This window comes from Aulonocara stuartgranti, assembly GCF_965226115.1.
Source record: "Aulonocara stuartgranti genome assembly, chromosome: 3".
Classification (NCBI taxonomy): domain Eukaryota; kingdom Metazoa; phylum Chordata; class Actinopteri; order Cichliformes; family Cichlidae; genus Aulonocara; species Aulonocara stuartgranti.
The window spans coordinates 27,604,566-27,625,845 of record NC_138941.1 but is presented as its reverse complement, the minus strand read 5'-3'; the positions used below and the strand labels follow the sequence as shown (position 1 = coordinate 27,625,845).

The following is a 21,280-nucleotide window of genomic DNA, read 5'->3' as shown; positions in this document are numbered from 1 at the left end:
TGAGCGTCGTAGTTTTCTTTCTCTAAATGGAAACTGAAGCAAATCTTCAAAGAAAGCACGACCCATTTTACGTCCACAATGTTGCACAACCAAGGATGTCTGTGGTTTTTCATTTTTCAAGCGCTAAACATGACAGCGATGAGCATGTTTCCTTTACGGGACATTACACATATTCTGTGGTTGGCCGGTCACATGAAATTTCCTCTTTGAAGAGCAGAAAAATTATTTTACCATAATGACACATTTAATATTTGTAGTTTATCTGATACGTGTGTGCGTAGGAATAATAGGTGAGTTCTAATTTTGCTGTTTTGAGATGTCATTTCTCAATTAGGTTTCAGATGTCCACTGCACTAAATATATATGCAATGAAAGAAATGTGTGTGCGTTGTCTTGTATCTTGTTTCAGCTCAGCCAGCTGAACCGCACTCATCTCTTCATCAAGAGACTGATTTTGTTTCTGCTGATGTTGGTGATGAAGTAACTCTGCACTGTTCTTACGAAGGTGAAGCTGCAAGACTTTACTGGTACAAACAAACTCTGGGACAAAAACCAAGACTCATCTCTACCTACTACAGATATGAGGGAAATGGCATATTTTATAATGAATTCAAAAGTAATCCACGCTTTACGTTAGTTACTGGCATCAGTAAAAATCACTTGAAAATAACAGATCTGCGTGTCTCAGATTCAGCTACTTACTACTGCGCAACAAGCTTTACTTTTATTTTAGAGTTTACCAAAGAAACATATCTCAATGTAAAAGGTTCCAGTTTGGACATCCAGACTTTTGTCCTACAATCACTATCTGAGACCATCCAGCCAGGAGGCTCTGTGACTCTGAACTGTACAGTCCGCACTGGGACCTGTGATGAAGACCACAAGGTTTACTGGTTCAAAGACTCTGAAGAATCTCATCCAGGGCTCATATACACCCATGGAGGCAGGAATGATGAGTGCAAGAAGAAATCTGAGGCACAAGCACACACCTGTGTGTACAGCCTGCCAATGAAGAACTTGAATGTCTCTCATGCTGGGTCCTACTACTGTGCTGTTGCTTTATGTGGACGCTTACTGTTTGGCAATGGGACCAAGCTGAATGTTGAGGGTAAGTAATTTTGGGAAAGGTTCTATTATCTGAACAAGCTACTCACTATCATGTCAAAGTGTGTAAAGGCAGGCCAGTCCACCATGTAAATACATATTAACTGCTTATCTTAATGACCTTTTGCTTTTTAAAGCATTTCCCACTTTGCCTCTCCAAAGCATGAAATGGACATTCATGCAGAAGTTGTAGTAACTTGCACTAAGCTGCACTAACAGCGGAAAATAAAAATATTTTCTTTCCAGCCAACATAAAAATAATCATGGGAAAACCTTTAAACATATTGTTCAGACATTTACAAGTAAATACGTATTAGGTCCCTAGCTTAATGACCTTTTGCTTTATAACTTAACTGATTAAGACACAAATAAGGCTAGACAACGCTGTTATAATGCTGACATAAGGAGGGAGACAGCCTTTCTAACAGTACAGACAAATACGCTTATTATCCAGCACGCTTTAAAATGGTAAATTTAAATGGTCACATGTTATTAGGTAGAATTGTTTAACTATAAATACATTTAAAAATGTCCATGCAGTATTGTTAATCTCTGTCCGCTACTTGCAGCAGACATTGACCCATAATAAAAAAATAGTGTCATCAGTATTACCAGACATGGTCGACATCTGTTTGTCTATGGCACAGTTTGCGTTGTATGAGGTGGGTGTATGAGTGGTTGCCTGGCTGCTTCAGTCTACATGTAACACACTAACCCCAAACTGCTCTCTGATGCATCAATGAGTGAGTGTGTTACAGAAATTCAAAAACACTTAAACAGAAAAAAATGTGCTTGTCTGTATGAGGCATGTTGTATAGAGTGCTCCTGGAGAGTACAAAAGTGCTCTATAAGAATCAGTCTATTTAGTGGGTGATCGTGGCTCAAGAGTTGGGAGTTCGCCTTGTAATCGTAAGGTTGCCGGTTTAAGCCCCGGCTTGGACAGTCTCGGTCTTTGCATCCTTGGGCAAGATACTTCACCCGTTGCCTACTGGTGGTGGTTAGAGGGCCTGGTGGCGCCAGTGTCCGGCAGCCTCGCCTCTGTCAGTGCGCCCCAGGGTGGCTGTGGCTACAATGTAGCTTGCCATCACCAGTGTGTGAATGTGTGGATGACTGAATGTGTAAAGTGCTTTGGGGTTCTTAGGGACTAGTAAAGCGCTATACAAATACAGGCCATTTAGCATTTTACCAACCAAGCCAGTTTTGCTGACAAGACAACATCTGTGTTTTAACTTTATTTGTTGGGTTACTATCTCAGTAGATGAAGGGGACACTCTTCTCTTGTTGTATTTCTGGAGGGGGGTTTCAGCTTTCACCAGCGTCCTGAGTGTTTTACTGGCTTCCTTAATGTGCATGACAAGAAAGAAAAACAGGAGCACATACACAGGCAAGTGGTTTAGTATTCCTTATGTTTGTTTTTTATCCTCCGGTGAATTTGACATTATATTGACACAGTTTTCTGTTTTCCAGATTATCCAGCAAAAAACTCCCCCTTTTTCAAAGCAAATGTAAGTGCATTTTCTTTTGAAAGAAAAAGCACAGTTTTACGTTCCATCCATGTTTGTTAGTTTTTTTTAATAAATGTGAAAGTGACTCAGCTGTTGTACTGTTTTTCATCCCCAGGGTGACCAAGGAGGAGGCTACCTCTATTTCAAACCTTTGAGGGACATGAAGATGAACAGATCAGAAATGCAGATGGACAACACCTGGAGTAAATGTGTCTATTCTAGTGTAAAGCAGTAAAGTGGACAGGCTTTTGGTCTCTGTGTATAAACACAGGACCTTGTGAGGTTCTCTTTGAAGCATGACTTCCCTTATAAAAGACATTTATAAGTTACTATTTCATTCATTTCCTCACACCACAATTTAACATGGACAATAATGACATTTGTATTTCAGACTATTAAAAGTGTCTGTTATGTATATAAAAGAATTATGTGCATTTGTATTTTAATATCATGATAATAATGATCACTTTTTTTTTGCATCGTGAATTTTAGTCCCTCCCCCCTCTCAACCAAAATAATAAAAATATTTTGAATATTCTGACGTTTGTGTGTTGAGATCAGACGTGAGTATGAGTGGAGCGTGAATACAGTGGTTTGAAGTGCCCGCCCCCTTCCCTTCCACCGCACTGTAAAAGACTCATTGCCCTCAAACGCTTTGTTTGTTGCTAAGCGTGGCCCAACCAGTTATTAGGTTTTACGGGGTGAACACTTTTTCACACAGGGCCATGTAGGGTTTTTCTTCCTAATAGTAAACACCTTCATTTGGAAAGTCCCTTGTTTGTTTATATGTGTTATCTTTGTCTAATATTTAAATGTGTTTGATGGTCTAAAACGTTAAGTGTGACAAACATACAAAAAAACAGGAAATCAGGAAGGGGACAAATGCTTGATCACACCACTGAATGCGTGTAGCCACAAACTACAGCTGTAGTAGTAATTAGCTCAGGAAGAATATTCAAAATATGCCTGGATTTGCTTTGTTTTTATGGATGTCTGGCCTATTGACATCGCAGCAAGTCCAGAATATGGGCAGTCCTCTCTCCCTCTATGCATCTCTGCTGGAATTCTGAGATCCAATGATCTAAACTGTTAATGTTACAGGACCGCTGGGAACAAACCGAAAACACCTCCATACATCCCAGTTTAGACTTTGTCAAGTGCCCACTCGCCCCATCTCTCTCTCTCTCTCTAATATCTACTCAATCAACCAGGTCAATAGATCCTCAGCCACACGTTATCATTCTCTCTCTTTTATCAAAGATAATTCAGTTACATTTGAACATTCAATCATATCTGAATAAGCTTCACTTTCCATTCTTCACATTCACTTTTAATCCGAATACTTTTTCTCTTGCAAACTGTTTCTCCGTCACAATTTACTCAATACAATCCCCCTTTTTACTAAGTCATGCACTTTAACTGTGAGACATTCAGAGATCAGAGTGTCCTGTGTGCACTCTCATTTAGTTTCTGTCTCTCTCTCTCTCTCTCTCTCACACACACACACACACACACACACACACACACACACACACACACGCACACACACATTCGCACACTCATATCTCTCAAGACATTTTCTACATAGGTTTTCAGCGCAGCCTGGATTAAACCTGTCTTTAAAGTCATTTTTTTTCACAATATTAAAATTGTCAACCTAAACATAATTAACGTTAACTGATTATTTTTTAATTAGTATTGAGCACATTTAACTGTCAGCACAATGACAATGAACTGACAATTGAGTGTTTGACGTTTACAACATTTAACATTGTTTTTGTTGTTCAAAAGTATATTGACTGGTTAGTGACACAGTCCTTATCTTCTCAGTCCAACGAACAAAAGGTTGATTATGGCTCATGTCTACACACAAAACTCTAAACATTAGAACAGACATTTCCACAATTTAAACTGCATTTCTCTGCATATTGATCACTTACATTTTTTATTTGTCCTTGATTACAAATGACAAATTACAAAGATGATGACCAAACTATAGGAAAAAGCTCTGTTTTACCACTTTTTATTAACACATTTTTAACACATAAGGCTGAATGTCAAGTCCTTTTACCCCCTCAGCTTTGATGGCAGGGGGCGGCCAGGCCTCAGTCTCTCGCTACGCCACGTTACGCGACAGAGCCAATCATGTTCTGCAGTGTGATGGTGATGAACCAATCAGACCTGTCAGATGTGGCAAAATGTAGGACAAGCTGGCGTTTTTAAATCTGAGAAGTATACTGCTGCTTCATTAGGTGTGGACTGCTGTACTGAAGAAGGAGACAAGATGAAGATGTTCTTTGTGAACGTTTTCCTGATCTGCTCTTTATGTAAGTAAAAGAAATTGACTTGTGTAAACTTTTGATCTTCATTTGTGTGAAACTGAGTCTGTCTGAATTATTTCAGGTGCAGCACAGTTAAGTGATGTCTCTCAGCCTGAATCTTTGAAAACAGTGAAGATTGGCGACTCAGCTACTATTAAATGCTTCGTAAAGAGCGCATCAAAGAAAATCGTGTGGTACAAGGTGACTACAGGGAGGAAACTACAGCTGGTGGTAAAAGCTGATTCTTACTATAATGTGAGAGAGTTCAGTGATGAATTTGTTAACCGTTCTTCAGTTAAATTTGACATGACTAACAATCATCTGACCATAAATAAAACATCATGGGAAGATGTTGGAACATACTTCTGTGGAGTCTTACACATAAGTGAGGTTCAGTTTGGGTCAGGAACATTTCTGATGTTGACAGGTATGTTTGGACATGTTTGCATTTCACATAATTTCAACTGAATGTGAACACAGTGCTAACAATCTCACTCCAAATGGTTTGTTTTCCAAGGTGCAAAGACAATCAGCGACTCTGTCGTCCAGCAGCCAGAATCAAAGTCAGTGAGGTCCGGAGACTCTGTGACTCTCAGCTGTTCTGTTCACTCTGCTCAATGCACAGCAGAACTCACTAGTTTCATGTGGCTGAAAAACTCGGATGGTTCTGCTCCAGAGATGATTTATTGCTCTGACAATAAGAACAACATCTCCCAGAGAACTGACAGAGGACGAACTACCTGCGTGTACAACTTTGTCGTCAGGAGCCGGAATGACGCTGGGGTCTACTACTGTGCTGTCAATGCATGTGGACAAATACTGCTTGGAAATGGGACCAAGATTGGTATAAGTAATTTTGGAGTATAATTTACTTAAGATTTTTTTGCAGTAGAAAATCTTGTGTTTAAAACTCATAATTTCCCAAATACACATATGATGATTATCTTTTTATAACCTCTTTCTTGCTTTTTCAATTCATACATTAGAAATTGGTTTGAAATGAAATTCTAATGTCTCCTGTCTGTATTGCCAGACGACACCAATGATCACGAGAGTTTTTGTGTCCGTGAGAGAACCCTGTCATGCATCATCATCATCATCATCATGGGTGTTTATCTGGTTTTTGCTGTGTTCATGATCAGTAAGAGAAACCGCTACCACTGTACAGTAACCGATGCTGTTGATCTCTATACTGTGTGTTCCACTGAGCATAACACCAATCACTTTGCCTGCTTTTCAGAGTTTAGCTCAGGACTTTCACCTCTGTCCAAGGTATGTGCTGTTTAGTTGAATATTTATATAATCATTACACCATCCTAAGTGGCTCATAATTTTGATTTCATTCACATTATTGTACTTTTTCTCAGGTTAGAGGTGAAGAAAACCTCGAAATCAAGAGATCAAATGAACAGAGAGATGATATCTGGAGTGAATGTGTGTACTCCAGGGTGAAGCTACACTGAACTGAAGCCGTTACGACTTTGATGCCACATGTCTAGTTATGAACTTATTACTGCAGCTTTGAAATGTTTAGGCTGTTCTCTCGCTCTTCCTAACATTATTCTGCTCAATCGGTTTAAAGCCTGCTCTTTTTTTTCCAGTTTTTTTTGTTCTAAGTCTAAAGTTTCTTGTTAACTGATTTTACTTATATTTTAGCATCTTTTCTGTAAGACAGAGGCATGTGAGAGGAAAGCTGACACGCTGATGACATTTTTCGCTTGCTTTCTCTCTCTCTCTTTTCATCATTTCTATATGATAGTTCTTTTTTATCATTAACACATATCATGCCTTTAAAAAAATGCATTTTCAGCTTTTCATGCAGCATATCTCACTGTTTTACTGTAAGCAGTAAGTTTATAAATTGTGTGTTATTAAACTGTTAGGTTGCATCTGTGACCTTGTGAAGTCTTCTCTTTCAGTTCAATTTGATTCCATTTATACAGCGCCAAATCACAACAATGCCTCAAGGTGCTTTGTATTGTAAGTTAGACCCTATATATTATAATCCATACTCAGTAATACTCTTTGCTGTTGTTTCGTGCTGAGTTTTCTTCATTTCAGTGGCTGATGTAAAGGGGCTCTTCATCACAGAGATGATCCAGAAATGATCCATTAGTGTCACTGTTATAATAAACTGTTGATTCAGACACTTCTGAGAGTTACTTGGTTTGAGATCTCTCAGCCTCGTGTTGTTGGTTCACAGCAATAGTCCCATTTGTCACAATAGCAATCACACTCACTCCACTGTTAGATAAAATTCAATTATTCAATGAAATCCTGGAGGATGTGACTTTTGCTTTTTCATTTCTAGTTAAAGAACGTTGCCTCAGGTACTGCATGGAAATAAAGGGGGAAAATTGAATTTGGTCAACAGAATAAATATCCCTTTAAAAACAATATTTAAAAGCAGATTTTATAATCAGATAAGGTAAGGAACTGTCTAAAGCTAAAACAATAATGATAATTTCAAAAACGCACCGTCTGTTGTTGTAATGTTATTCATGTTAGCAATTACACAGCCATGTGCCAAAAAATGTTGTGAAACATTATAAATCATTGCGGAAATACTAAAAAAGTTAATAAAAAAAGTTGATCAGACAATAAAATCAAACAATTTAAAGACTGTTAACAGTTAATTTATTTTTGAGTTGACTGATTTTCAGCATTGCATGCATGGATCCAGCTTGCCTCATGTCGACAGTCATGGCTGCTGGTAGTGATCAAGTCAAGTCAAGTGGTTTTATTGTCATTCCAACCATGTGTAGTGGTAAAGTACACCATGAAACGAGACAACGTTCCTCCAAAACCATGGCGCTACATATGGCATATAACAGACAATAAACACGTGACTACATAATGTGCAAGGTGCAAAAATTGCAAGAAAAAAAAAGTTCAACACCAGACAGAACAGAACGATACGTGTGTGTGTAGCCTGGGGGCAGTGGCGTGTCCAGCGGGGTGGCCTGGGGGGGTACAGGCTCAACCAGACTGGCCACCCCAGGTGCCACCCCGAAGCTAAAACAATAAAATTTAATGAAATATCAAATGTACGATTATGGTTTCACAGTGAAGCTCAGATATCCGAGGGTAAGTGAATACAGCACCGGCTTCTGCACTATGAGCATCATGTTAGCAAAGGTAGGCGAGCCAAGCACGAAAGATGGCACCGCAGAAAACATTTTTTCGGCGAAAGATTAACAAGTTAACATAGCTGGACTAGTCATCGGACATTTGCACGTGGGCTGGTGACTTATTTATGAGAGGTGGTGGATTGGCCAGATGCTGGCCGATGTGTAAAAATAACTCAGTTGTTTGGTGGTGGCTATGGCGGAGCTTCCACAGAGGCAACAGGTGGATGAGGGAAGGTGAAGCAGGAGGAGAGCGCCGAGGCAGCCGCCGGTCCAAGTGTCAGGTGAACTTCAGGTAAGAAGTTACGACCTGCAGTCTATCTGGGTCAGATATAAACCAAGTTTAGGTGCAGTTTATTTTCGTTGTGCTGACTTTTTACAGTCAGTTACAATAACTCATACTGCGTGAGCTAGCATGACGAGTTTCTATACAGCTGTTCGGTTGCTATGATGTTACTGATAGTGAACTTTATTTCATTCATAAGGTTAGTTAGTAGAGTTGCCAACAGCTCCTTAAAAAATGGAATGGTCCCTCATTCAGAGAAAAATTTACGTGTTCCGTATTGAGCTGAGAAGAGACGCAGTTTGTCCCGGACTTTAGCTAGAATGGAAAAAGACACAAAGCTGGAGTTATCCTGTCTTTACAGCTGCCTCTTCTATTGCTACTTCAATCATGAAACTGATCAGTGATCAGCTGATCGGCTTTTCTCTCTTGTTTGTTTATCGCCCACTTTGCGCCAGAAACAGGAAACCAGCGGATGTTGTGGTAAACAACAGCAGCACGTTTAAGCTTGATCAGCTGTTGTTAGAATTTATTTAATATTAATTTCTAGTATCAGCTGATGTTTGCTGGAGCCACAGCTGTAAAGCTGCTGGTCATGATGTCGGTTTGTATATGTGATGAGAGGGAAACATGAAGATGAAACCAGGAGATGTCCTTACTGGATCATCAGAGCTGTGATGTAGAAACAGGTTTACCTTTTAGTTAACATGAATGACTTGAAGGGAAGTTATTAACTGTTTCTGAGAGACAAATAACACCAGGATCTTTTCTAAGTAGCTGACAGCTGGTAACTGTGCAGGGGCGGCAAAGTGTTGCCAGGGGGCCAGGTAGGGCATTAACAGGGAAAGGGGGGCACCAAGAAATACTTTTCTTTTTTTATTCTCAATTCAAATACCTAGCTTTTATTAAATAATTATCTGAATCTTGCGAACAAAGTTTTTATCTAACATAAAATGTATAGAAATCATCCATATACCAAAAAGACAGTGTACATCACTGTCACAACAGCGTTTGTTTTCATTCAAAGGCTTTATGGCTTTAATACCTGGTGGGCTGGTCTGTAGTGAAAATGCCCAATTTTTTTTGTCCCAGTCCAGCCCTGCAGGTTATACTGGCAGTGTCACCATGCCAGCTGACTGTATGTCATCATCAGCCAGTGTTGTTCTTTATACATCAATTTTACCAAAGTTTACCATAAGGCAGCATAGAAAGTATTTACTTGCTGAATAAACACTGACTGATTGTATCTCTTGTACTTTATCAACGCAGTATCTAAAAACTTTGCACCATAGTAGTTAAAATCTCATTCTAATAGGAGTTAAAAGCGCATTCGGTTATTAGGTTTACAGGGTTATTGAATTATGGTTAACGGTTGGTAGAATTGTTTTTAACATTATCTGCCAATTACATCTGCCACCCTTCTCCAAATCTGTGCCCCTATCTGCCCCCACCAACAAAAATTTTCTAGACACTCCACTGCCTGGGGGAAGAAGCTGTTTCGCAGTCTGGCAGTGAGGGCATGAATGCTCTGGTGCCTCTTTCCAGAAGACAGCAGGGTGAAGAGTGTCATCTCCTTTGTTTTGTCCACATTTACAGACAGGTTGTTGACTCTACACCGGTCTGTTAGCAGTTTCACCTCGTCTCTGTATGCTGACTCGTTCTTGCTGATGAGACCCACCACAGTCGTGTCATCAGCAAAATTGATGATGTGGTTCAAACTGTGCACTGCTACACAGTGGTGAGTCAGCAGAGTGAACAGCAGTGGGCTGAGCACACAGCCCTGAGAGGCTCCAGTGCTCAGTGTGGCTGTGTTGGAGATGCTGTTACAGATCCAGACTCCAGTTGCAGAGGGAGGTGATCAGGCCCAGCAGGCTCAGTTTTCCAATCAGGTGCTGAGGAATGATTTTGTTGAATGCTGAACTGAAATCAATGGACAGCATTTGTACATATGTGTCTTTATTGTCCAGGTGGGTGAGGGCAAGATGTAGAGTGGTGGCGATGGTGTCATCTGTTGACCGGTTGAGGCGACAGGTGAACTGCAGTGGGTCCAGTGTGGGTGGCAGCCTGGTCTTAACGTGACTCATCAGGAGACTCTTGAAGCATTTCATCATGATGGGTGTGAGTGCAACTGGAAGGTAGTCATTGAGGCAGGACACTGAAGACTTCTTTGACACAGGAATGATGATGGTGGTCTTGAGACACGTTGGGACGACAGCAGTGCTCAGGGAGAGGTAGAAGATGTCAGTGAAGATATCTGTCAGCTGGTCTGCACGTTCTCGGAGTACTCTCCAAGGGATGTTATTTGGACCAGCAGCTTTCCCTGGGTTAACTCTGTGAAGAGTTTTCCTCACATCAGCCGAGGTCAGACACAGAGTCTGGTCGTTGTGAGGGGGAAGACTTCCTCACCAACAAGTCCTTATGAGGTAAGGTGTGTAGAAATTTGAGGTGAACATTTTATTTAATCAATTTTGGAATAAGGCTGTAATGGCAAAATGTGGAATAAGTGAAGCGCTGTATACTTTCTGGATACACTGTAGGTTTCTACAACAGCATCGCAATTTAGATTAAGAAGATGCAGCTCAGGGAGAACTGATATATTCTGATATAAGTGTGATGCATTTAATTGATCTGCACTATGTTCCTATTTTTGGAGTGAGAGAGGTTGGTGGTGAGATAGGGACTTCCAGCACTGAAGATGTGTTCCACCTCACTGCAAACTCATCATTAGCTCAGAGTTAATTAAGTAGAATTGACGTGATTTCATTATTCTTTTCTTTATTCTTTCTATTTTTGCTTTTTCTTTGCCTCTGCCAAGCTTATTTAAAAAAAACATCTGCAAATAAACTCTAAACTGTGGACATTCCATTTCTAACCTTTTGTGAAACAATAAAAACTTAAATATAAGTATTTATCCAGTATTTACTTCCCCAGAGAAGAGCAGCTAAGAGTCAATCAACAGCGCTGTTACCAGTTCAGACATCTACTCTGTTACAACCTGAGTCATCAGTTCAGTTGCTAGCTCAGTCTTCTGCTCATCCACCTCCTAAGCCGCCAGCTCAGGGAGGGTTCTCCACACCTGCTGGCTCTGCTTCGCCTCAGGCAGGGGCCTCTGCACTTTGTGGCCCACTGCCTGTTCTCGCTGGCTCTGGTGAGCCACTCCAGCCACCTCCATCCTCTGCCGGAAGCTCTACTGAGCTTATTCAGCCAGCTGAGGACTTCATTTTGCTGTCATTGCCTGAGGAGAGCAAATGCCCTGCACAGCTCCAGCCAGCTTTGTCTCAGCCAGGGGTCTCTGCACCTGCTTTCCCTGTGTCTGCTGGCCCTGTTTCTGTTTCTGCTGGGGGCTCTGGTGAGCCTCACCAGCCATCTGTCTCTGCTGTGGATTCCAAAGAGTCTGTCCAACCATTTGTTCCGGCTGGAGGCTCTGGAGAGCTACTCCAGCTCTCTGTCTCTGGTGGGGACTCCAAGAAGTCGGTTCAGCCATCCGTGACTTCTACGCCACCATCAGTGTTGACTGGGGGCTCTGGAGAGTCCACCCAGTTGTTTTCTGTTCCTGCTTGGAGCTCAGGCGAGCCCATCCAGCCATCAGCACCACCGTCAGCGCCACCATACACGGCTTCCGTGCCACCACCTGCAAACACCATGCTACCGTCTGGTCCTGCCTCTTCTGGTCCCGTCTCGTCTGGTCCTGCATACCAGCTGTTAGCCAAGCTGTCCATGAGCCCACGGCCATGACCACGTCCTCATCCAGACAAGCCTGCACATGCACGTCCAGCACGGCCTGCACCTCACCGTCGCTGGCCACTTTCCAGGCCATCAGCTTAGGATCGTCATGGGCTGCCTCCTGAACTGTGTTGCCACCACGGTCAGCCTCCAGACCTGCTTCATTTACGTAACGTCACTGCTGCCACTGTCCTCACGGCCAGTGCCCTGGACAGTCTCACTGTTGGCGCTTTCCAAGCAGTCGGCATCCACACCTGTGTCACCGTTGCGGGTTTCCATGTGGCTTGAGTCGGGATCTGCTTCACCTATGCTACAGTGGCTTTCGACGCAGTCGGCCCGCTGAACTGTGTCGGTGCTGCCACTTTTCACGCAGCTGGCCCTGACTCTTGTGCCTAGTTTTTTTGTTTTTGTTGTTTCTGGACTCCTAGTGCTCCTGTTTTTCTGTTGCTCCTAAACAAAAGAAACATAAAAGTTTAATTTAACAGAAGTGCAAATATTCCCATATAAAAACTCTAAGTTAAGTTTAAACATGAATTAATTAATAATTCGTCCTGTCATGGTGCATGTTAAATAGATTTCAAAGTAAGGCGGAGCTCCTAGGTTTGCTATGTGTGACTGTATTCTGCTTCATTTGTGTGAAGCTGAGTGTATCCTGCCTGAATTATTTCAGGTGCGGCACGGTTAAGTAAAAACTGAAACATAAAGTGTGACATATATAAAATAACAGGAAATCTGGTAGTGGCCAAATGCTTTGTCACAGCTCTGTGTAAATACAAACCACAGCTGGAATATGTAATTACCTCCATAAAAATATTCAAAATATGCCTGGATTTGCTTTGTGTTATGGATGACTGGCTAATTGGCATCAGAGCAAGTCCAGAATGTAGTCTGCACTCTCTGAGCATCTCTTCTCGATCCAATCGTCTAAATTGTTAATCTTACAGGACCACTGGGAACAGACCCACAACACCTCCATACATCCAGGTTTAGACTCGCCCCACCTCGCCCCACCTCTCTCTCTCTAATATCTAGTCAACCAATCAGGTCAACTGATCCTCAGCCACAACTTATCATTCTCTCTCTATTTCCCTATTTATTTGTTTATCTATTTGTTATTGCTTGTGTACAGTGTCCTTGAGTTTTTTGAAAGATGCTTTCTTAAATAAAATTTTTTATTGTTATTATGTCTTTTAATATGGACAGTTCAGTTACTTTTGAACATTCAATCATATCTGAATAAGCTTCACTTTTCATTTTTAACATTCACTTTATCGTAATCCTTTTTAATCCAAATACGTTTTCTCTTGAAAACTGTTTCTCAGTGACAATTTACTCAATATAATCCCCTTTTTACTAAATCATACACTTTAAAGTTGAGACATTCAGAGATCAGAATGTCCTGTGTGCACTCTCATTTAGTCTCTCTCTCTCTCTCTCACACACACACACACACACACACACACACACACACACACACACACACACACACACACACACACACACACACACAAACATGTCTGAAGGCATTTTGTACACAGGCTTTCAGCACAGCCTGTCCTTAAAATAATAATTAGTTTTTCACAATATAAAATTGTCAACTTAAACATAATTATCTTTAACCAAATATTTTCTGATTACTATTGAGCACAACCATAATTTTGTGTTTAACCCTGTTCACAAGTATAATGACAGATTGGCAACACAGCACTTATCTTCTCAGTCCAGCACATGAATACAAAAGATTGATTATGGCTCATGTCTACACACAAAACTCTAAACATTAGAACAGACATTTCCACAACTTAAACTGCATTTCTCTGCATATTGATCACTTACATTTTTTATTTGTCTTTAACTAAGAATAAAGATGATCAACAAACTGGAGGAAAAAGCTCTGTTGTAGCTCTCTGATGTTTACACAACACATTTTTCAACAAATTTGATGGGATAATAAAGGTTTATTCTATTCTATTCTATTCTATTCTATTCAGAAGGCTGAATGTCAAGTCCTTTTACCCCCTCAGCTTTGATGGCAGGGGACGGCCAGGGGACCTCAATCTCTCTCATTACGGCACTTTACTCGACAGAGCCAATCATGTTCTGCAGTGTGATGGTGATGAACCAATCAGACCTGTCAGATGTGGCAAAATGTAGGACAAGCTGGCGTTTTTAAATCTGAGAAGTATACTGCTGCTTCATTAGGTGTGGACTGCTGTACTGAAGAAGGAGACAAGATGAAGATGTTCTTTGTGAACGTTTTCCTGATCTGCTCATTATGTAAGTAAAATAAATTGACTTGTGTAAACTTTTGATCTTCATTTGTGTGAAACTGAGTCTGTCTGAATTATTTCAGGTGCAGCACAGTTAAGTGACGTCTCTCAGCCTGAATCTTTGAAAACAGTGAAGATTGGCGACTCAGCTACTTTTAAATGCTTCGTAAAGAGCGCATCAAAGAAAACCGTGTGGTACAAGGTGACTACAGGGAGGAAACTACAGCTGGTGGTAAAAGCTGATTCTTACTATAATGTGAGAGAGTTCAGTGATGAATTTGTTAACCGTTCTTCAGTTAAATTTGACATGACTAACAATCATCTGACCATAAATAAAACATCATGGGAAGATGTTGGAACATACTTCTGTGGAGTCTTACACATAAGTGAGGTTCAGTTTGGGTCAGGAACATTTCTGATGTTGACAGGTATGTTTGGACATGTTTGCATTTCAAATAATTTCAACTGAATGTGAACACAGTGCTAACAATCACAGTCCAAATGGTTTGTTTTCCAAGGTGCAAAGACAATCAGCGACTCTGTCGTCCAGCAGCCAGAATCAAAGTCAGTGAGGTCCGGAGACTCTGTGACTCTCAGCTGTTCTGTTCACTCTGCTCAATGCACAGCAGAACTCACTAGTTTCATGTGGCTGAAAAACTCGGATGGTTCTGCTCCAGAGATGATTTATTGCTCTGACAATAAGAACAACATCTCCCAGAGAACTGACAGAGGACGAACTACCTGCGAGTACAACTTTGTCGTCAGGAGCCGGGATGACGCTGGAGTCTACTACTGTGCTGTCAATGCATGTGGACAAATACTGCTTGGAAATGGGACAACAATCAATAATGGTAAGACACTAGCAGTGCATTTTTAAAGTTTTTACTTTCACTTTAAAGTTCAAAGGTATTGAAATATTTTTCTTCAAAGTGCAGTTGACAAATTGTTCAAAAGTTAGAAAACCTTCACTGAAACAAAAAGTCCAAATTTACAAAAACTATTTTGCCACCTGATTATTTGTAAAAAATATTTTTAAAGTCTTTACCTTAACATATATAAATGAGAGGGTGAAAAACCGATCAGTTCAGTTTTTTAATTTTTTTTATTTTTAACTGAGGCAATGTGAAGTACGTACGGTGTCCACAGAAAGTCAGATCTAGTTAAACGCATTAAAAATAAAAAACCCACAAACCACCCATTCAAGTCAAGTGGCAGATCATCTTCTTCATATAAGTGTTTGTCAAGAAAATGTGGTAGCTTTGAAGAGATCAGAGATGAGATAAGGTTTTCACTTTGCACCAGGTTATCACAGCAAGTGGTAAAAAAACCAAAAATCTGAATATACCATATACTTCATTTATCTTTATCTGTTTCACTGCTGTCTGACTTTGTTGACCCATTTGTGTAGAAAACAAAATGCTTGTGGTAACAGTCAGTAGCCAAATTCTACATTAAATCCAGTTAATCGCAATTAGTGTTGTCTAAATCAGTAAATGTGTGTTTATTAAATGTTAAATCATGTATCATGTTGACAGCAGACACTGAAAGCATATCACTGAGTCCGACTGTTATTGCACTGATGCTGTCAAACATGGTTCTTGGAACTGTGACGCTCCTCCTTGTAGTGACATTTTGCAAGACAAGAATGAAGAAATCTGCAGGTGTGTAAAACTTTATGCAGGATGAGATCCACATTCTGTTATTCTGCAGTAACTACTAACTATAGGTATCTTTTAATGCTTGTTTTTCCACAGAAGCGGCCGATGAAGGCGGTCAGGTGAGAGTTTGTCTTAGTCCATCCACCTCATGGCAGCCTATCCCAGTCATCAAACAGCAATAGATTATTTCACATATTTTAATTTGTTTGTCAGGACATGACTATATTTATTATATATTTATTTATTGGAATTTCCTTTTTTCACAGACTGGTGATACAGTCGTCTATACATCTGTGTGTTTGACTCACAATAGTATCAGGCCCAGACAACCTACAGTAAAAGCCAACAAAGATGCTGTAATTTACTCTACACTCAAACCCTGACAACAGAACATCAAAGTTTCATCAGGGGAATACGACCAAGCTATGACAAATAATGGCTAAGGGATGTCTTGCAACCCTCATAGGTAGTATATCTCTGTTCAGTGGTGCATAGAAGCATTCAAACTATAATCAAAGAAGTTTAGAACATTTCCTCAACTTCACCTCTTTGTAGGCTAAATTCACATTTTTGTATCCTTCGGATTTTAAAACCAGCATGCTTTTCATGGACTGTCACGTTTAACAACCAGCTTCTCACTAATGGAATGTATAAGTCTTCAATTATTTACTCTGCTTTGCACTGTGAAAACCAAATGTACTGTTTTGATATACTTTTATGTTTGGATTGAAATTCTTTCCATTTCACAAATTGTCCTGCAGAACACTTTGCTATGTGATGTTTGCTGTAGGTTTGCATTTGGCAGCAAGGCTATTGGTTACGAAATTACACTAACTAGTGTAACAAAAAAAATCTTTTAATTCAGAGAAATGTGTTGTGACTTATATCATACACGACAATATATTAAAATGTAGATTCCTCTCTTCTTTTCTCTTCAGATTAATATGAATGTTTTAAGTGAGCATCTTTTCTGCAAAATGTTTTACAATAAAAATGTTCATGTTTGGAAAAACCCTACACTCACCAACGATAACACCCTTCTTCCATAATCAATATAATATTTTAAGTTAAACAGAGTCATGAACAGATACAGAAGGTTAAGATGGCAGTGATAGGACTGTGTTTGTATCCCTGACCAGTCCTTGGCTGGTTTTTGACAGTAATGAGAGCCAGTGATGTAGTGTGTACAGCCATGAGAGGTATACCCTTAAGCAGGATATAGGAAAACGTGTGTTTCCACCAGCCATAATAGAAGCTCATTTGTTTACCTGCTGTCATGCACTTTAAATTTGCTCAGGGCTTCTGTAATTGTCAGGGAATCATAATTTTGAACCTTTCTCTAAAGCATTTTGTACATACTTGCCTGCAGAAAATATCAACTGGAAGTAGTTCAGGTTGAGCAAGAAGAACTATACAGCCTGCAGTTATTGCTGATCAATGTTTTGGAAGAAAAAATCTTGAAAATTTTAGTTAACAAAACTGAAAATATTCCCATATGAGAACTCAAATTTAAGTTTAAACATGAATTAATTAATAATTGATCAAAAGACAACCCCAAAGAGAAGAAAGACTTCACAAGGCCATAGATGCAGACCAACAGTTTAAAAACACCCAATTTACCCCCTCCGTGCTAACAGTAAAAAATTGAGATACGATGCATGAAAAGATTAAAATGCTTTACTTTAAGTCAAGATTTGGGTTTATTAATGATCAAGAAACTGGTCTGTCATATAAAAATGACAGAAAGAGAAAGTGAGCAAGAGATTACATCAACATGTCAGCTTTCATCTCACACGCCTCTGTCTTACAGAATAGATAACAAAAATTTTATTTAGAACAAAACAAAGAAAAAAAGAGCAGGCTTTAAACCGATTGAGCAGGATAATGTTAGAAAGAGCTAGAGAACAGCCTAAACATTTCAAAGCTGCAGTAATAAGTTCATGTCTAGACATTTGGCATCAAAGTCGTAACGGCTTCAGTTCAGTGTAGCTTCACCCTGGAGTACACACATTCACTCCAGATACCATCTCTCTGTTCATTTGATCTCTTGATTTCGAGGTTTTCTTCACCTCGAACCTGAGAAACAGTACAATAATGTGAATGAAATCAAAGTTATGAGCCACTTAGGATGGTGTAATGATTATATAAATATTCAACTAAACAGCACACACCTTGGACAGAGGTGAAAGTCCTGAGCTAAACTCTGAAAAGCAGGCAAAGTGATTGGTGTTATGCTCAGTGGAACATACAGTATAGAGATCAACAGCATCGGTTACTGTACAGTGGTAGCAGTTTCTCTTACTGATCATGAACACAGCGAAAACCAGATAAACACCCATGATGATGATGATGATGATGCATGGTATTGGTGTCTCATGATAATTGATGCCGTCTGCAAATGCAGACAGAAGGAGGCATAAGAAGTTCAGTTCAAAGCAACTTCTAATGTATAAAATAAAAAGCAAAAAAGATCTTAAAAAGTTAACCACCATATGTGCATTTTGGAAATTTTAAATGCATGATTTTCTACTGCAAAGTTACTTACACTTAAAACCAATCTTGGTCCCATTTCCAAGCAGAATTTGAATTTGGGGGTATTGGTATTTTTAGAGGGTTTAATTAGATCTGACATTCTGATAAAAAGGACAAATCTGGCAAAGTTTCACAAACTTGTTGTCTTTGGATCTAATCTACTGGAAACTACACTTTAAAGAAACACATTTAAAAACCGTTGAAGCTTAAATTGAAAGCCTTAAAAAGTTGAAAAATGCACTGCTAGTGTCTTACCATTATTGATTCTTGTCCCATTTCCAAGCAGTATTTGTCCACATGCATTGACGACACAGTAGTAGACTCCAGCATCATCCCGGCTCCTGACGACAAAGTTGTACTCGCAGGTAGTTCGTCCTCTGTCAGTTCTCTGGGAGATGTTGTTCTTATTGTCAGAGCAATAAATCATCTCTGGAGCAGAACCATCCGAGTTTTTCAGCCACATGAAACTAGTGAGTTCTGCTGTGCATTGAGCAGAGTGAACCGAACAGCTGAGAGTCACAGAGTCTCCGGACCTCACTGACTTTGATTCTGGCTGCTGGACGACAGAGTCGCTGATTGTCTTTGCACCTTGGAAAACAAACCATTTGGACTGTGATTGTTAGCACTGTGTTCATATTCAGTTGAAAGTATTTGAAATGCAAACATGTCCAAACATACCTGTCAATATCAGAAATGTTCCTGACCCAAACTGAACCTCACTTATGTGTAAGACTCCACAGAAGTATGTTCCAACATCTTCCCATGATGTTTTATTTATGGTCAGATGATTGTTAGTCATGTCAAATTTAACTGAAGAACGGTTAACAAATTCATCACTGAACTCTCTCACATTATACTGAGAATTAGTTTTTACCACCAGCTGTAGTTTCCTCCCTGTAGTCACCTTGTACCACAAGGTTTTCTTTGATGCGCTCTTTATGAAGCATTTAATAGTAGCTGAGTCGCCAATCTTCACTGTTTTCAAAGATTCAGGCTGAGAGACGTCACTTAACTGTGCTGCACCTGAAATAATTCAGACAGACTCAGTTTCACACAAATGAAGATCAAAAGTTTACACAAGTAAATTTCTTTTACTTACATAATGAGCAGATCAGGAAAACGTTCACAAAGAACATCTTCATCTTGTCTCCTTCTTCAGTACAGCAGTCCACGCTTAATGAAGCAGCAGTATACTTCTCAGATTTAAAAACGCCAGCTTGTCCTACATTTTGCCACATCTGACAGGTCTGATTGGTTTATCACCATCACACTGCAGAACATGATTGGCTCTCTCGAGTAACGTGGCGTAGAGAGAGATTGAGGTCCCCTGCCATCAAAGCTGAGGGGGTAAAAGGACTTGACATTCAGCCTTATGTGTTTTTTAAAAGTTCAGAGTGCTAAAACAGAGCCTTTCCTGATCTACTAGTATGGCAATCATCTTTCTTTTTAATCAACAATAAATCAAAAACGTAAGTGATCATGCAGAGAAATGCAGTTTAAGTAGTGCATATGTCTAATGTTTAGAGTTTTCTGTGTAGACATGAGCCATAATTAATCTTTTGTATTCATGTGCTTAATATGAATATGAAGAAAGGAGAGAGAGAGACTACATGAGAGTGCACACAGTATATTCTGATCTCTGAATATCTGACATTTCAAGTTCATGATTTCGTTAAAACGGAGACTGTATTGAGTAAACTCTGATTGGCAAACACAATTTTAAAAAGAAAAAGTATTTGGATTAAAGGAATATGCTAAGGTGAATGCTCTAATGAAATCTAAAATGAATGAAATATAAAGCAAAGCTTATTCATATATGACTGAATGTTCAAATGTAACAGAACTGTCGATGTTAAGAGGTTAACAGTTCAGACGATTGGATCTCAGAAGTTCAGCAGAGATGCTCAGAGGCAGGAGACTGCCCACAATCTGGACTTGCTGTTATGTCAGTAATCCAGTCATTCATGACACAAAGCAAATCCAGGCATATCTTGAGTACTTTTAGCTAATTACATACTCCATCTGTGGTTTCTTTTATTTTTTATGTTTTTTTTTTATGTTTGTCACACTTAAATGTTTCAGATCATCAAAAACTTTAGATAACACAAACTTCAAAAAATGCCTTTTCCAAATGAAGGTGTTTATTTATAAGAACAGAAAACCTACATGGTCCTGTGTGAAAACGCCTTTGCCCCTAATAACCTAATGAACCTAATAACTGGTTGGGCCACCCTTAACAACAACAACAACTGCAGTCGAGCGTTCGCTGGCAATCAGTCTTTTACAGTGCTGTGTAAGGGAAGGGGGCGGGCACTTTTTCAAACCACTGTATACACACTCCACTCACGTTCTGAGCTAAACACACAAACATCAGAAAATTTGAAATAATTTTAATTTGGATTTGGGGGTTCAAAGAGATTCTCATAAGGTCCTGTGTTTCTACACTGAGACCAAAAGCTTGTCCACTCTTCTGCTTTACACAAGAATAGACAGCATAAATTGGGATGCCTGGAGGTGTTCTGGGTCGGTCTCCAGCAGCCTGTGAGGTTAGCAATTCAGTGGCTTGGATCATTTCCAGGTGGATTGCAGCTTCTCTAGACTTCCAAGGCCTTCCCTGTGGATTAAAACTTTGAGAAGTTGTGGGATCTATCAAGAAGTCCTCCTTTTCCCATTATATCAATGAACACAGAGCATTAAAGTGGAAGACATCTTCAGTGCTGGAAGTCCCTATCACCACCAACCTCTCTCTCCCTCAA

General features: G+C 39.8%; 3 protein-coding genes across 3 annotated transcripts; 2 read left to right on the top strand and 1 right to left on the bottom strand.

The window, feature by feature from the left end:
• Positions 1–185: 185 nt before the first annotated feature.
• LOC309703850 (uncharacterized protein) lies at positions 186–6,682 on the top strand. Its single transcript, XM_082528767.1, has 8 exons — positions 186–290; positions 410–1,108; positions 4,862–4,936; positions 5,013–5,357; positions 5,448–5,774; positions 5,964–6,071; positions 6,171–6,202; positions 6,298–6,682. Exons 1-8 carry the CDS (start codon positions 236–238, stop codon positions 6,391–6,393), a joined length of 1,737 nt encoding a protein of 578 aa, XP_082384893.1. The 5' UTR covers positions 186–235; the 3' UTR covers positions 6,394–6,682.
• Positions 6,683–14,194: 7,512 nt separating this feature from the next.
• Positions 14,195–16,174, top strand: LOC309703033 (uncharacterized protein; the record flags this gene model as incomplete). Its single annotated transcript, XM_082527740.1, has 5 exons — positions 14,195–14,341; positions 14,418–14,762; positions 14,853–15,185; positions 15,870–15,995; positions 16,089–16,174. The coding sequence occupies exons 1-5, from the start codon at positions 14,203–14,205 to the stop codon at positions 16,172–16,174; spliced, it is 1,029 nt and encodes a 342-aa protein (XP_082383866.1). The 5' UTR covers positions 14,195–14,202.
• A 1,798-nt stretch (positions 16,175–17,972) lies between these two features.
• On the bottom strand, positions 17,973–19,690 carry LOC309703032 (uncharacterized protein; the record flags this gene model as incomplete). Its single annotated transcript, XM_082527739.1, has 5 exons — positions 19,624–19,690; positions 19,203–19,547; positions 18,780–19,112; positions 18,164–18,384; positions 17,973–18,068 (listed from the first exon to the last, which is right to left on the bottom strand). The coding sequence occupies exons 1-5, from the start codon at positions 19,664–19,666 to the stop codon at positions 17,973–17,975; spliced, it is 1,038 nt and encodes a 345-aa protein (XP_082383865.1). The 5' UTR covers positions 19,667–19,690.
• Between the last annotated feature and the right edge of the window lie 1,590 nt (positions 19,691–21,280).